Genomic DNA, 18,419 nt, shown 5'->3' with positions numbered 1-18,419 from the left:
GGGGACATTCAGACAGTTGTGTGGGTCGTTTTGGAGCGCAAGAATCCGCAGTCAGCAGGAGAAGCATGATGAATAACTAAGAACGTTACTACTGTAACATACAAGGGAGTGTGAAGAAGGTTCCTTACGGTTATTCTTAAATCCAAGTCTTCATTCAGTCCTCTTGGGTTCCACCAACCACACTCTCCATGTTGGTCCTTTTACTCTTTTCTCTTTTTTTTTACTGCAGTCTCTGGTGTTTAGTGTGTGTGCGTGTGTGTGTGTGTGTGTGTGTGTGTGTGCATGTGTGCGTGTCTGTGTGTGTGTGTGTGTGTGTGCGTGTGTGTGCATGTTCGTGTGTGTGTGTGCGTGTGTGTGTTTTTTAAATCTTCTTCATCGTGGGACGGGATCGTCCGATGCTTTTTAGTGCTTCTAAGAAAAAAGAAATGCTGTTCCTTCAGCGGAGTCTGTGTGTGTTGTGTGTCTCTTATTTCTTAAATGGAGCTAATCGACTAAAATTATGCCAGAACGGAGCGTGATGGCCCCTTTTGGATTGACTGTATTCGTAAAGCTCTCCCTGTGCCATGTCCTCCGTTAGCTCATACTGCCCCGCCGAGAGCGGGTCCTGCGGGGGCGGGTATGAGGGGGGCGTGCACCTGTTTACACCTGGGGGGGGAGGGGCAGGGGCAGGTGCGGGAAGGGGGGGAGGGGAGGAGTCGGGGGGCGAGTAGTAGGCAGCGTATAGGTTGAACACAAAGCCAAGAAGAAGAAGAGAAGAGAGGGGGGGGATGGGTGGCAAGAAAGAGGAAAACACGGTCATTATTTGCGTCGAGAGATTAAGGGAGAGACCACAGCACGACATCAATTCATGCTTTCCACAAACAACCAAACCAAACCAAAAACAAAACCAAACGGACAAAAACACAAAGCCATAGGATGAGTCTTTGTAGTGATTACATTCCTTCACATTTAAAACCAGAGTTTTATGGTACAATATGATCATAATGGGCGACAGCTGAAAATGGCGGACACGTGGATTTCATTTCCGGCGAATGAGACAACGGAGACTAGAGGTGCTATTCAGGCAAACTCTGTGGCAGGCAAGCAAGAGAACCAATGGATCACATGGGGTAACAGTGATCAAGCGTTTGGATGAAGGTTCATTGTTCTTCTATGTTTGCAGACAGCACGTTTGATTGAATAGCACCCACACAGGTGGCAAAAAAACTGAAAGCTGTTAATATGCACATATAACTACAGTCTATAATGTCATTTAGCTATGGTCTACAAGCATCACAACTATACTATAATAATAAAAAAACAATTAATATTTGGAGGTGAAATATTCAAAAGTTGCCATGGCATCTTGGAAGAAATATTATAAAAACAGTGGGCCCTATCTTACACCCGGCGCAAATCGGCACAAAGCGTAATTATCATTGCCAGTTTACAACCAATGTATCTGTAAATTTGTGTAATTATTTAAGTATCCAAATATATTTGCACCCAATCCCATCTGTGAACTCATTTGTGTATTGATCTTAAAACGATGTGTGCAATCTTAGGTGGACTGACATTCAGAAAGAGGGTTGAGCTCTGTCTAAAGTTTAGTGAAAATTATACCCATTTCCATTTGACTTTCCAGGAACCCCAAGAATCTAAATATACCACTCAGCAAAAAATAACAAGTGTTATTAAATGATGGCCACCGCAATTTGATGGATAGGCGAAAAGTAGGTATGGCCAATTATCTGACCAGGGAGTCATTTTTACAAAAAACAAAATGGTTGGAATGGATTCAGCACCCCTAGTTAGGCTTCCCACAATGCTCATGTTGGCCAATTTATATTTCCCCAGTTTTTCATACCAGGCCTCCTCAACTTTGATTGGCCCTCAACAAAGTTAGTAGGTGTTAAAAGACACCTTCACAGAAGAAAGCCATTATTGCGCAGATGGCAAAAAAGTTGGCATAATAATAATATTGGTCAAATTCTATTTGTAATGGCAGCACTCATTTGCACACCAGCATGCCACAGACCATACTGTACATGTGATCACCTTTTCATTGCGATCCTTGACCCTACAAAACATAGTTCTAAACACCTTACAGTTAGGTGCAATATTGGCTGATTTATAGTGAAAATATATGGCGGCACTTTGCATATAAATGTTTTTTTTTTTTTTACAATCACTTTACAAACTTGTTTAGAAGTATATTTCCGGGGGGTGCGTGATACCCCTTCTTCCCACGAGGCTAGGTGGTTTAAATAAAATAACCTAACAACTAAGAGGTTGAGTATGTGATTGATTATTTAGCTGATTGGTCAAGATATCACAGATGCCTTTCTTCACTTAAACCCTAAACCTCTCGGGCCCGCTCCTATTTTCCTCTACACCAAATCTGTTATTGGTGAAACATTTGCCCCAGAATAGGAACACTAAGGTTCATGTGGTTAAAAGAAATGGTAAAAGACACTATATAAGACTATAACCAGGGTTTAATTCATGTTATGCCCGTGTCCCCTTTGCACCTAACGCCGTACTTCACGCCCAGATTATCTGCCGTCTATCTAGCAAAATTGGAGTTGGACAAGCCCCCAAGGCATGTCTACCATGCGCTTTAGACCATGCTCCACCTTGTGCCATAGTTCGTCTAAATAGGGCCCAGTGTCTTCTGTCAGGGGTCTTTTCTTAAACACAGTTTTAGGTTTTGAGAGGAAGGGGTTTGGATTTATTTGGGTCGTGGCGAAGGCCTGTTTATCTTGGGGGTAGACAAGATAACACTGGGATAGACAGATTGGGACTGTGTGACTGCATGCTCCAATGCCATCTCCAATCATCAACGGCTCCCATCGCTATAGCAGTTGCCATGACATCTTGTAGCACTACCTCTAGAGAGAACTCTAATGCATATACCTTTATCATTCTCAAACCATGTCCATACAACATGGCCCTCTTTCTCAAGATGAAATCTATAAATGAATCTGAAAATTCAAGAGAGTACTTCACCGTGTGCCAGCCACGTACACAGACACACACGCACCGCACACAGAGCACTTAGAAAACAAACACACATCTCTGACAAACGTGTACATACACAGGGAACGTCAGAGAGAATATTCCAGCAGTGGTAATTGGTTAATTCATTGTTAATTAATGGATGGTCATTGGTCATGCTTGCCGTGAAAATAAGTATCAGTAATGATAAATGTATGTACGACACATCTATCCTGCCACTAAAATGTCTGTTTTTTTTAAAGGACAATACTAGTGGTTTTTCAGATGTGGGTTCTTTGTCATGCCGGACTGGAAATTCTCAGCTCACAACTAGTTTGCCACCTTTTTTCTTCCATTACAGAGGTATTTGGCATGCAATTCTGTGTTCATTTATCACCGATGTTGCATTGTAATGTCTTGCGTGTTAGTCTAGGGGCTGGATGGATGAATATTAGTTCAAACACCCACTGATAATAAAAACAACAGGATAGCTCTGTGAAAATCATTTCCTAAGCTGTGTGCCAGAACGCAGTTCGGCAGGAGAAATCAATCACTATTAAAGATTTAGACTTGCAGAGGAAGAAGTTTCGGTAATACTTTACTTAAAGGAGCCAATATAATACATTATATTTCTAATGCATTATAATGTGCTTATAAGGCATTATAACACTTGTTATAATGCCTCATAAGCACATTATAATGCATTACAAATGTGATTATATCGCATTATAGAGGCGACCTTTAATTAAAATGTATACAGAAGTTTCACTGAAAGCAGCGAGTTCTGTGTGTTTGGAGGACGTGGGTCAAAATGGCTGCCCCTGGTTGCTCGATGGTGGAGAAAGGATTATGCTACATATGACTATTTCAAGATGAGAATGACACAGGAACCCCAAATGTCAAACACACTAGAACTGTCCTTTAACGTAACATTTCATGCAAAAACAGCCCTCTGTCTTTTCATTGATGCTTAACAAAACTGTTTAACAAACCAACTCGATTCATAACGGGGCTGGGAGGGACACTGAACTCAAATGAAACCAAATGGCATGAATAATAATCTTTACCGTGAAGACAACATGAATCTCTTTTAAAGCATGACTTATACGTCGTCGCACGACGGCGTCGCGCATCGAGCACAGCAGATCTACAAGCTCACAACGCGTCGCATCCATGGCGCGTTGTGAGCTTGTAGACAGGCTATTTTCGGCGTGCGACGCCGTCTTATGACGGGGCATAAATTGGGCATGGCTCGCTGTGCGGCTAGTCCGGGTGCATTTGTGACAAGCGGAGATACAGTGCGGTATGTGCACGTGTTATGTGCGTGTGTGAGCAGGTAAGCGGAGGGTAAACAGCGATGAGAAGACAGAGCACAGCGTCTACGTGAAGAAAAAGGAAGTCACCTGCTGTCTCCGTGTTGCCTCACCTTTCTGTTTAGTCACCTTTCTCACGGTCATGGCCGCCTGCCGCTTCTGGTACTCTGAGATCTCGAAGCCTGAATGAAAGAAAAAATAATCAACATGTTAACAACACTGCTTTACCACTCATGTGACATCAACTAGTGTAATATAATGAAAAACACCCATCTTGATTCATACACTTCCAGGTAATCTAATAACAATGCTCAAGATAGTGTCCTCAGCTGTATTTGTGGCCAGCAAAACCAGGGTGCGATTGCCTCGATAAAAACGACCAGATTGATCTGATCAGATCTTCCACTGAGTGACAACTTTTTACAAGCGTACAAAAGACTGTATTAAAATGAAAATCAACTATGTGAAGATAGGTTGAAAAGTGGTGAAGTCGTCCTTTAAGTAAATGTACTAGGTTACTTTACACCAGTGGTTCTCAACCTGTGGTGGTCCCACTTAATGTGCGAAAACAACATTTTCTCACTAAACAGTAAACAAACCAACATAAGGTTTACGTGTATAGTAGGACGGGGGCCAATTCTGAAATTGGCACAAATTGGTACCACCCAAGGTGACCATACATTTTTTACATTTTTGACTTCCTACATGTCTCTAGTTTACATTTTGGTATGATAACCCTTTCTGAGACCCAGCTTAATTGATGTTATCAGCCGCTAGAGTCGGTCTCCCATCGACTTTCTATACAGGAGGAAAATACCCAGAAAGGTTTTTTTTCTGGGTATTTAAGTGGGATGTGAGGGGTCTAACTAGGGGTTTGTTATGATGCTGAATCCATTGCAGGCATTTGTTTTGCACAAAAAACATTCCGTGGGCTAGAAATGGCCTCAGAAAACAATACACGTATGGGTGAGTATTCATGTTAGCCGGAGGCCTTAGGGTTTTTTTTCTCGTGCTAATCAGTCTAAAAGTGCAAAATTTTGCACAGATGTAGCTCAGGGCATGCTCTAATGATTTAGCTAGGGCGCCCGAGTCTGCAACATTCAGGGTCGCCACAGCGGCCAAATCAAGTTGGGCTCCCATCGACTTTAGTGATGAAAAGTGATGAGTCATCACTTTTCAGAGTTCTGTGGGTGCTGTGGTGACCCCGAAGGTCGCCGACTCGGGCGCCCTAGCTAAATCATTAGAGCATGCCCTGAGCTACATCTGTGCAAAATTTTGCACTTTTAGACTGATTAGCACGAGAAAAAAAACCCTAAGGCCTCCGGCTAACATGAATACTCACCCATACGTGTATTGTTTTCTGAGGCCATTTCTAGCCCACGGAATGTTTTTTGTGCAAAACAAATGCCTGCAATGGATTCAGCATCATGACAAACCCCTAGTTAGACCCCTCACATCCCACTTAAATACCCAGAAAAAAGAACTTTTCTGGGTATTTTCCTCCTGTATAGAAAGTCGATGGGAGACCGACTCTAGCGGCTGATAACATCAATTAAGCTGGGTCTCAGAAAGGGTTATCATACCAAAATGTAAACTAGAGACATGTACGAAGACGAAAATGTAAAAAACGTACGGTCACCTTGGGTGGTACCAATTTGTGCCAATTTCAGAATTGGCCCCCGTCCTATAGAGGGTATCTACAAAATTCTAAAGTGACAATTTAAGGAGTTTTTAATAACTCTAAAATGACAAATTAAACATTAGCCAAACTGTCAAATATCAAAGGCAGAAATTGTGAAAATAGCATGTAGATCTGCTATTTTCACAATAGAACTGTGTTATACAAAATGTAATGCCTCAACTCTTAGTGCTCATCAGGGTGGGAAAGGGGGAGATCCCCAGTTAAAATATGATTCTTTTGGGGCTCGCGGCCTGAACAGGTTGAGAACCCCTGCTCTACACCACGTGGTGGGACTGACCGATCTTCTCGTCCTCCTGCACCATCTTCCTCTCCTCGTGGAAGGCCCTGAGCCAGCGGAGCTTCTCCTCCAGCTTCTTGGCCAGGAAGATGTGGATCTCCTCGCTGTCCTTGTTGCACAGCTTGAAGGCGTTCTTCACGCTCACGTTGAAGTCGTCGTCGCGCCCGTCCGAGGCGTCCCGCACCTCGTAGCGGTCCATGTCGATGCGCCCCTTGTAGTACAGGATGTCCCGGCGAATCAGGTCCTGCACGGGGGGAGGGAGGATGTCAGTGTGTGTGTGTGTGTGTGTGTGTGTGTGTGTGTGTGTGTGTGTGTGTGTGTGTGTGTGTGTGTGTGTGTGTGCGTGCGTGTGCGTGTGTGTGTGTGTGTGTGTGTGTGTGTGTGTGTGTGTGTCCATGTATGCTGTCAGCCTGCAGGCATCCGTCCCTAGGTGTGCTGAAAAATATGTCTTATGCAACTCACTCCATCTGTTGCCCACACACACACACACACACACACACACACACACACACACACACACACACACACACACACACACACACACACACACACACACACACACACACACACACACACACACACACACACACACACACACACACAGAGCACAAATCTCCACGGTGCATCTTTGCGTTGTTCTGATGTAAGAGACATTAAGGAATTATGATTTTAGACGTAATGCCTGATCTATGCTTGGTTGCTCATCGCGTCGTGCAGCGTCAATCTACAAGCTCACAACGTTGCGATGTTAAGGCGATGTGAGCTTGTAGAATTGATGATATCGGCTTTGTATGAGACAGGCTTAATGTTGACAATATAAGGTGCTGAGCATATGAATAGGAGTGCAAGCTTTGTGTTGTGCTGGGTCAGACCCCAGGATCAGATAAAGAGAAAAGTATTCATGCGAGGCTGAGAACACATGGGTGGACACCGCGTTTGGCGTCCACGACCGTACAAAAAGGAATCCTCAAAACAACTAGAAGGGGACTAACGATGATGTCACTGGTCGGCGGGTTTCTGAACTGTCGACAGCCCGCCTCTGAGACACTGACCGACCGAGTAGAAAAAATGCTACCATATTATCATCGGCATTAGTGAGGACCAAGTATATGAAGGTGTAGTGCCAAATTAACGTTAGGCGGGAGAAGAGACGGGTCCATTTGGTTCAATTTGTACACTGAATTAACACTGAAGATGGTAGTGCTTAGATTGGGGTCCCAGAGATAAAATATAAATCAAATCAGGGGTTGTGGTGGCCTAAAACATATCAAACTGGGGGCCCTTGAAATTTAAACGGCTGGTGAATAAAGGATGGCACCCATCTCCTTTCATGTTATAAGAAGAAAAGGGGAGGAGAAAAAAAGTACAAAGAACGAAAAGGACAAATAATCCAAGGCCATCGTGCTAATGAGCGTGCAGAGACGACTCCACGTCTCCAGGTTGCTGAAAAGAGAGCCGACATGGCACCCACGCGCTACACGGCTACAAACACGGCCGTGGGGCAGCCGCTGCACGCGTTGCACCGAGGACCCCGCAGACACGAAGACGTGGGATTCATAATGAAGCGTGTCTCGCGGCCCTCGCTTCTCCTGAGCGGGACCAGGGCGGAGGAAGGCGGGCCGAGGAGGCAGACGTTAGCGGCATGCTAACACGTGGTAAACAGACGGACATACGTACACGCATTCCTGACGCTGTAGATGTTCAGGACAGATAATGGAGGGGAAGAAGAGCAAGAGAAGGAGGAAAGGCATGTGCGCATGTGTGTTTCTGTGTATAAGAAAATAGGCATGGTGTGTACGGTACACACAAGATGCAAAAGATTAAGTAATCGTTTGTGTGCGTGTGTGTGTGTGTGTGTGTGTGTGTGTGTGTGTGTGTGTGTGTGTGTGTGTGTGTGTGTGCTCATTCATGCATGAGTATCTCAGAGTATGAGCTGTGTGTGTGTGCGTGCGTGCATTTTTGTGTGTGTGTGTGTGTGTGTGTGTGTGTGTGTGTGTGTGTGTGTGTGTGTGTGTGTGTGTGTGTATTGCTGAGCCCATCCAAGCATAAAGCTTCCTCTGACAGGAGACCACAGCCGCGGTGCATTAGGCCCCAAACTAACACAGCTCCATTTAGAGAACGAGCACTCAGTGTTTGGACAGGTCTTGTCCAAGCACACAAATTGTCTTTTAAGATTACGCAACGCCTTCCCAGCACGTTGGCGAGGTCGTGGGGAGACGGAATGTCTTCTCACAACTCACGTCCCCACCACCACCACCACCACATACACACACATAAATATACACACATAAACACTAGGGCTGATCATTTTCCGCTGTCTCAGGATTTGATTCAGATTCTTGGTGTCACAATTCGATTCAAAATCAAAAATTGATTCTTGATTCAAAAGTCGATTCTCTTTTAAAAATGATTCCCGATCGGTTTTATCTATTTTAAAAAGCAGTCATATTGTTGTCAGCTGGACTTTAACAACCAAGTGTAGCCTAGTTACTTCCAACAGCTCCGACCAAAATAATAAATAGCCTAATTCCAGAGAGGGTTGCTTGGAAAACATACTTGGTTTTGATGGCATCTTGATACCTAGAACATAATGGCCTCGGTGCAAGTAACATTAACACGCGTCAACGAGCACCAGCTGGACAGTGACACACACCCACATGCACATGAGCACGCACGCACGCACGCACGCACGCACGCACGCACGCACGCACGCACGCACACACGCAGGCGCACGCACACACACACACACACACACACACACACACACACACACACACACACACACACACACACACACACACACACACACACACACACACACACACACACACACACACACACACACACACACACACACACACTCCCCTCTGGAGTGCTGAACTGAAAGTGAAAATGGCTGCAGTTAGTTACATTTCCCTCCTAAATCGCTTGAATATGATTGAATACATAAAACGGTTTACTGTGATTATGGTGGGGGTTTTTTTCTTCTTTTTTTTTACAAGAATCGATTTTTTCCAACACCCCTAATACACAAGTCTACAAAACTCAGAACTGAACATTTGTTAGCCTGTCAACTCATTGACAAGCTAACAAATAGCTTGTCATTGATAACCGTCACATTCTGTCTCTGTATCTCTCTTGTAAAACTCTGCTGCCCGTCTCCTCACCAAAACCCGATCCAGAGACCACATCACCCCAGTCCTCCATGACCTTCACTGGCTCTCAGTAAAACATGGAATCGATTTCAAAATACTGATCACACATGCAAGGCACTCAACAACCAGGCTCCCCGCTACCTCTCTGACTTTGTCAAACGCTATGTTCCCTCCCGCCCCCTCGGGTCTGGTAATGCCAACCTCCTTGAATTCACACATGAAACAAACAAATGCATCTGTGGTGACAGGGCTTTTTCAGTTGCAGCCCCCCATCCTTTGGAACAAAATAACGCTACGCGCCCATAAAATCCGCCCCCACCCTTGCCACGTTCAAAGCCTCCCTCAAAACCCACCTTTAGACTTGCCATCCCCGCCTCTACTCTAACCCTTTCTGCTCTTTTAATCATAGCTTTGTTTTGTGTCCCTGCTAAATTTTTAGCTCTTTTCTCCCCTAAATGAAGTTGGTTATTTTGTATTTGTTTTGTAAAGCGACTTTGGGTACCATGGAAAGCGCTATATAAGTCTGATGTATTTTTATTATCTCTCTACTGTTTCAATTCATTTAAAATAACTGTCCACATACAGCAGTGGTTCTCGACTAGTCCTTGAGGGGGTTTCAGGTGGTCCCCAGCTAAATGATGGAGCGTTGGTAACCAAATGGACCCTTACAGCAGAGTTTCCGTTAGCCGGTATTTACCGGCCATTGATCGTTAAAATGTTTAATTGGCCAATAATTATAAAGATCACTGGTCACTGTGGCCGGCTGGGAAAAGGCTGCTGTTATGCTATTTTATCATTTAAGCCTATTATCATATCATAATCATTAAAGTTTTGTATTGTGATCGGACACTGTCAATGGTTTAGTAGTTCATGACAGCTTGCTGCTGCTGCTTCTGCTGTTGCTTCTGCTGCTAACAGTTATAGATCAGCCTATCCGTCATACGATGGTGTTTCGCGCGCTGAAAATATCAGAGCTACAGGCTCACAACACATCGCAACACGCCAGGTTGTGAGCTTGTATGTCTGTCATTTAGATATGCAAAAACACTGTCGTACGGCAAAGGCTCGAAGCACATTTTCTCCAGTTAGCGCTGTGAACAGGACTACTTGGTTCGCTCAGAGTCGGGGTTTAGGTTCTGTTATGACAGACAAAACCGGGCGTGATCTGAACCAAGCCGTACCCAGTTGACGATAATAAAACAGGGATCCAAACTTCTATGGGTCGTGGAAACTGTCTGATCGCAGCATGGATTAAGTGCCAAGAGGTGAAAGTTGGTGACACATTGCAGGCAAGTTGCTTGCGCCATCAATTAACAAAACAAAACATAATAAGGTTGAATGAGAAGTAAAAGCCCAAATCATATATGAATTGGTAGACTACTGTGCGATCGCATCGAACAAGCAGTTCACTTGCGCCCCCTTTGTTTGGAAAACAGTGGTATAACACACCTACTGCAACTAAAGGTGTCTGTTTTGAGGGTCAAGGATCACAGTGAAACTTAAAGTAATCTCATGTACTTGCACGTGGCATGCTTGTGTGCAAATGAGTGCTGCCATTACAATATGACAATCACATTTGTACCAATTATTATTATGCCAACTTTTTTAGCCTACTGAAAAATAACAGCTTTCTTAGTTTCTTCAACATCTAACACCTCTTGCTCAATTACTTCCAAACCAACTACTCTAGGGAAACTTCAAATTTGAGAAGGCCTGGTGTGAAAAACTGGAAAAATATAAATTGGACAATATAAGCTTGTGGGAAGTCTAACAAGGGGTTTGTTTTGTAGAAAAAATGACTCCCTAGCCAGATAATTGGCCATGCCTTCTTTTCAGAGGACATATCCGTCAAATTGTGGTGGCCATCATTTTCACTTTTTTTTTGTAGAATATTTAAATTCTTTGAGTTCCTAGAAAGTCAAATGGAAATGGGTATAATTTGGAATTAACTTTGAAAGGTGATCTAAGAGTCTGCTGTATGTAATTTTTTGTTATAAACATCAGAACAACAGCAATTCATCTATGAAGGTCGTTGCACACTGCTGCGTTCTTTCGAGCCGCATATAGGAGCGAATTTCGGAGCACGTAAATAAAGAAATCAACCTCAATCACGTTTGCACACTGCCACCCGTTTTGCATTTATTCTCTGACCACTGGGTCCCTTGCTCTCTCTCTCTCTCTCTCTCTCTCTCTCTCTCTCCTTGCCCTGAAAAATGCATTTTGTAACAAAAAAACACAGCAGTGTGCAACCAGATTTACTGTGCATACTGATTATCGGTTTCTTGTTCCCCACACCAATAATGAAGTAGGTAGGTGTCCTTGCATAGCTGGTATGGGATCAGCACCCCCACATTCCCCTAATTACACTCCCACAAGCTCATATTGGCCAGTTTAGATTTGTCCCAGTTTTTCACACCAGGTTTACTCAACTTTGATTGGCTACCACAAAGTTTTCCCAGAGCTGGCAGCTGCAAGCCCAGTTGAACCCTTCGCTCGCTGCTGAAAGACGGAGCGAAAAAGTTGAGTTGGAAGTAATGTGCAACTTTGATTGGCTCCCATGAAGCTCGGTTGGAAGTACTGTAATTGAGAGGTGTTGATTCTAACAGGCAGGTCTTCTGTTCCTACAGTTACAGTTAGAAGACTAGCCAGTCATCGCCAGACTGGATTCACTCACATGTCCCTCCATGGTGTGAGTGAATCCACGTCATCAGTTCTGGCAATGGCAGGCTGTTACTTAGAAGACAGATGTATGAACAAATTGGCGGAAAAAATGCAAGGTGAGCAATTCCTTTGCAGATGGAAAAAGTTGGCATAATAATAATTGGTAAAAATGAGATGATATTGTAATTAGGCCTGTCACGATTTACTAAACCCACGATTCGATTCGAATCACGATTCAAGGTTGACGATTCACAATGTCACGATTTGTCTGCCTGATAGTAAAAACAGAGAGATGTGTTGGGACTCACGGTGGAAAGCTCTCCACCGTGAGGAATGATGTAACGTTGTAGTTTCATGGCTCAAAAAGACTCGAAAAGACTACACCGCGGTGTAAAGCCTTCCACCGCGGACCCGACTATGATACAGGCTTAAGGGTCCATTTGGTTCCATTTGTACACTCTCGGAGTTACCGATAATTTAGCTGGGGACCCCCTGGAACTCCCACCTTGATAACTACTGGTCTAATGCTGCATTGGAGGGAAAGAAAAAACTGGTATATTCATGCTTTGGAGCTACGGTATATGCAGAAACTACAAGGACAATCCAGGGCTACGCTTCAAAAAGGGAAGAGAAGAGGGAAGGAGTGTACTAGAGAGAGGCAGAAGGGATCAACTAAATATCGCCATTGTCGGGTGGAAACCTTGTATGTGCAAAACCGTTCGTTTTGTACTTATCATTTAAAACAAATATTTAAAATAGGCCTAGTGAAAATAGCTGATCTACAACACAACTGATCTACAACACAACGCCTCGCGGTGCGAGGCGTTGTGTGCTTGTAGATCTGCTATTTTCACTAGTTTCGTGCGACAGTCTGGTATGACGGAGCAGGGCTTTACTACACTTTTGAAACTTGGAGATACAAGGTTTCTGCCCGACAGAGAGGATATGTGAAAGAGCGAGCCAGGGGGAAGGGGGACAGAGCAAACACGTGCACACAGAGGAGACACGGCGTGCCAGAGCACCTGCCTGACCGCCTTATGTCTACATAATCTCTCTCATTTATTTATCTCCGGCTCAACCCAACTGCTGTTGCTCTCTCTCCCCTCCCTGGAACAGAAGGGATGACTGGGAGAGAGAGAGAGAGAGACAGGGTGAGAGAGAAAGAACTTTAGGGGAGAGAGGGAGAAAGACAAACAGCAGTGGTGTTGAGTAACTAAGTACCTTTACAGTATAGTACAATTTAGAGATATTTGTACTTTACTGGAGTATTTCCAATGAATCAATAATCATTCATTTCCAATCTACTCCACTACATCTCGGATCCAAATATTGTACTTTTACTCCACTACATTTATTTTAAAACTTTTGTTGCTAGTTACTTTGTAGATTTTGATTATTATTACAAAATATACATTAATCACTTAAACCCTATATATACTGTACATTTCGGCCATTTGAAAATAGCCGATCTACAAGCTAAGTAGATCTGCTATTTGGAAAACTTGAAATGGGACATTATGCACAATGAGTACTTTTTACTTTTAGTACTTTAAGTACATTTTGATACCAATACTTTTGTACATTTACTAAAGCAAAATTGTGAATTCCAGAATTCTACTTGCAGCAGTGTAGTTGTTACTGAAGTAAAAAAATGGGAGTACTTTTTCCACCACTGACAGACAGACAGACAGACAGACAGACAGACAGACAGACAGACAGAGAGACAGACAGAGGCCTACCTTCTTGCAGAGGACCAGCTGGTGGTCAAACAGGAAGAAGATCCGTTGCTGACTGCGTCCGTAGGGCTGATAGATCCACGACATTTCTCCTGTGTAGATCAGCTCCGAACTCCTGTCCAAGATATCGTCACCCTACACACACACACACACACACGCACGCACACACGCACGCATGCACGCACGCACACACACAATGATTTTGTGCATACCAAAAAGAAGTGTAGCTTCAAGTTCACATCTTACTGTATTTAAAATGTAACCAAAAACACTCAATTAAGCCATATCTCCATAAACGTATTCGAATTAGGGAAGCAAATTATCAGAAATGCGTATTAAGACAAAGCGAATTTAGCCTGTTTCCATTAAACTGATGATATGCGATTTTTGGGAGATCCTGCCTCAGGCTGCCTGGGTCCGTCGACTGACCGACGTGCTGTAAATAATTCCCGCGGGCTTGCACACAGTGCACAGAGCTGGGATGGGGCTGATTTTTTCAGACCGAGAGACGTGAGCACTGCTGTGACTCGCTACACACTCATCCATCCCGACCCAGAGCCGGTCGCGACGCACCGCCGCGGAGAAAGTGAGCCGAGGCGGCCAGCCCGCCGCCGGGTTGAGTCCTCCGGGCAGACTGCATCCTGCAGCGTCGCAGATGCGAGCTACTGTGAGCTTGTAGATCGGCCACTTTTGGCTCGCGCAACACGGTGTGAAGCGGCGGGGGAAAGTGTTATAGGAGGACGATATGGACCAGAACGTCATAATGTATTCGCATTTATTGTCTGACCCGTTTCCATTCACAAATGCGCATTTATTTTTGCGGATACTGAAAGTTTATTCGCATTTTGAAGTGTTTCCATAAAACGATTTTGCGAATAAGCCGTTAATGCGCATTAAGTGGCTTTATGGAAACGCCACTTTAGTGAGTCAGTTACGGCATCTGTTGTTTCTGTGTGTCAGATCACCGTTCTGTATCGTTATTGTTTGTTTGTATTTTTTCCATTTTACAAAATTGGATTGACAGTCCCATATTACACTCTATTATAGCAATAATGTCCAAATCTATCCCCACCTGAAGGATGCTTGTTAAACTTGTCTTCATGTGGAGTGAATACCGCTGGGCAGACAATCAGGCAGCAGAACAGTGACACAGACGGTCCTGCTGCTGCAGCTGCAGCGCATGGAGGCTACCTGCAGTCAAAGTGCTTCAGTCTCTGGCTTTTGTGCCTGTCTTGGGTGGAAACTAAACACTTTGAATGTGCCATTCCATGCTTGTCACCATCTTGTGGTGCTGTCTAAAATTATATTCCTTAAAAGCAGCCAAACGTTTGTAGCCAAAGAAACTCAACGGCTTTGCATTTATGAGACCAGGTAAGATAATAAAACATAGTTTACTGTACGTATTCAACTGTAAATGCCCTGTATTTACGGTCCCTATCCTCTTTTGGATAGTGTGTCATTTCTCTTGCTTACTAGCAGCAGATTAAATGTTTAGCGACCCGAAGCAGTCTGACTCTGACTCTCTGCACAGGTAGCAGCTGCTATCAATCCAGTAACGACCATTTTATGCTCCGACGTACAACCCCGAATATGTTCAATCCACGTCATGAGCTTGTAGATCTACAAAGCGATCCTATGATGAATCATGCTTAATAATGCCTTCGTCTGGCAGCAGGGGGTAATAATTATGAGAGTAAAAGTATATAAAAACATTAAAATTATCATTATAAGTAGGGTTGGGGACGGTAACCGCCGTACCGCCGTACCGCGGTATACCGAGGTCTACCGCGGTGTCAGTGTGCTTACCGCGGTAAAAAAAAGACAAAAAGTCTATTTTTTATTGGAAAACAAGCAAGTTTTAAAACGGGGGAGAAGCGAGGACTGCATGCGCTCCATGCCGCTCTGCTCTGGGCCGTGTACCACATGTTTGGAAGCCACATACGTCACTCGGAGAGTGACGGAGACACAGACCTGCAAAGCCTGGGCAGGCAGCAGAGCCTTGTAGAGGAGTACAGAGCAGCGTAAACTTGCTGTGATCCACACGACACAAGGATGTTAATTCATACCTTGTGTTGTAGCAGTTTCTTTTTTATTCATACGGATTACTGGCGGAGTGCGGGCCGCGTGGACTAAAACCGAAAATGAAACTATTTTACTTTTTCCACCGCGTCGCGCGTTGTGCCCCGTCCGGCGGCGCGTCGGCGATTTTATAACCTTTTCTGTCAAGTCTTGTAACTAAAACCTGTATATAGCAGCACTCAATCACTGCGATTTGAGAGTTGAGACGTGACGTGAATTTACAGAATCACTGTACATGATCTGACTACCCGTCCTCTTCTGGTTTGTTCACACACAGCTGTTTGTGTCTGAAAAGCCCAAGTAGCTAGCCTACGTTACTATGGTAACCCGACACCCGGTAACCTGCACAGATCTAAAAAGCTCAGAACGCGTCACGGATGCGATGTGTTGTGAGCTTGTAGATCTGCTCCTTTCAAAGCCAGACCCGCTGTGCTGTACGGAGTATAACTCGGGCAGTCAGGCTGTGGAGAGGCGACTTTTGGGAAGATGATTGCAATATTTTGGCTTATCGCCGAACCTTAATTAATAGATACGGGGGTGCGGTAATTACCGCAATACCGGCGGTAAATGGGAAGACGGTAATCACGGTAACAAAATGACGATACCGCCCCAGCCCTAATTATAAGTTAGGCTCTGCAACATGGTCAGTACATAACTGTGTATTATCTCTGTTCACAAATCGAAAGGGAGAAAAACAGATTCTTTATGGTTTATTATGCCACCAATTAACTTACATTTTGATTCATTCTTTGTATCACAAATGTAGGCCTATGCTTTGTAAGGTGTTCTGTTTTGGATTTTATACATATACATATACATATACATATACAGTACATATAATATTTTAGGGTTAAGATTTAAAAGGCGTTTTTTAAAATCGGCCTCAGGCTAACGGACCATTCTTTGTGTGTAAGCTTGTAAACTAATAATAAAATCATTTTTAAATCAATATTTTGTGTCAAATGATTGATTGCGTTTAACTAGCCGTGTAATGAGCAGGATTGACACTGGGCCTGCTTTAGCCTGTAGGGCTTTATTTTTGCAATGATCAGCAACGCTCTCATACATAATGGCCTACATCAGGTCAGTAACTATCATACATAATGCCCTACATCAGGTCAGTAACACTATCATACATAATGCCTACATCAGGTCAGCAACACTATCATACATAATAATGCCCTACATCAGGTCAGTAACTATCATACATAATGCCCTACAGTACATCAGGTCAGTAACTCTATCATACATAATGGCCTACATCAGGTCAGTAACTATCATACATAATGCCCTACAGTACATCAGGTCAGTAACTCTATCATACATAATGGCCTACATCAGGTCAGTAACTATCATACATAATGCCCTACAGTACATCAGGTCAGTAACTCTATCATACATAATGCCTACATCAGGTCAGTAACTCTATCATACATAATGCCTACATCAGGTCAGTAACACTATCATACATAATGCCTACATCAGGTCAGTAACTCTATCATACATAATGCCTACATCAGGTCAGTAACTCTATCATACATAATGCCTACATCAGGTCAGTAACTCTATCATACATAATGCCTACATCAGGTCAGTAACACTATCATACATAATGCCTACATCAGGTCAGTAACACTATCATACATAATACCCTACATCAGGTCAGTAACACTATCATACATAATACCCTACATCAGGTCAGTAACACTATCATACATAATGCCTACATCAGGTCAGTAACACTATCATACATAATACCCTACATCAGGTCAGTAACACTATCATACATAATGCCTACATCAGGTCAGTAACACTATCATACATAATACCCTACATCAGGTCAGTAACACTATCATACATAATGCCTACATCAGGTCAGTAACACTATCATACATAATGCCATACATCAGGTCAGTAACACTATCATACATAATGCCTACATCAGGTCAGTAACACTATCATACATAATGGCCTACATCAGGTCAGTAACACTATCATACATAATGCCCTACATCAGGTCAGTAACACTATCATACATAATGCCTACATCAGGTCAGTAACTCTATCATACATAATGCCTACATCAGGTCAGTAACACTATCATACATAATACCCTACATCAGGTCAGTAACACTATCATACATAATGCCTACATCAGGTCAGTAACACTATCATACATAATACCCTACATCAGGTCAGTAACACTATCATACATAATGCCCTACATCAGGTCAGTAACACTATCATACATAATGCCCTACATCAGGTCAGTAACACTATCATACATAATGCCCTACATCAGGTCAGTAACACTATCATACATAATGCCTACATCAGGTCAGTAACACTATCATACATGATGCCTACATCAGGTCAGTAACTATCATACATAATGCCTACATCAGGTCAGTAACACTATCATACATAATGCCTACATCAGGTCAGTAACACTATCATACATAATGCCTACATCAGGTCAGTAACACTATCATACATGATGCCCATCAGGTCAGTAACACT

At 43.5% G+C, this 18,419-nt stretch overlaps 1 protein-coding gene across 2 annotated transcripts in view; it reads right to left on the bottom strand.

The window, feature by feature from the left end:
• Positions 1–514: 514 nt before the first annotated feature.
• arhgef9a (Cdc42 guanine nucleotide exchange factor (GEF) 9a) overlaps positions 515–18,419 on the bottom strand; it is a 79,791-nt gene continuing 61,886 nt past the window's right edge. Inside the window, exons 7-10 of one of the 2 annotated variants that reach the window (XM_080746449.1) lie at positions 13,824–13,955; positions 6,269–6,512; positions 4,380–4,471; positions 515–645 (exon numbers count right to left, since the gene is read on the bottom strand). In XM_080746449.1, coding sequence (XP_080602575.1) covers positions 640–645; positions 4,380–4,471; positions 6,269–6,512; positions 13,824–13,955 — 474 coding nt within the window. In that variant the 3' untranslated portion in view covers positions 515–639. Of the gene's footprint in view, positions 646–4,262; positions 4,472–6,268; positions 6,513–13,823; positions 13,956–18,419 lie in introns of those variants that run through there. The other variant, XM_080746448.1, reaches the window with a different exon arrangement.

The sequence above is a fragment of the Nannobrachium achirus genome, assembly GCF_963921795.1.
Source record: "Nannobrachium achirus genome assembly, chromosome: 17".
NCBI lineage: Eukaryota > Metazoa > Chordata > Actinopteri > Myctophiformes > Myctophidae > Nannobrachium > Nannobrachium achirus.
The sequence above is the reverse complement of the archived record's forward strand: the minus strand, read 5'-3'. Positions and strand labels throughout refer to the sequence as shown.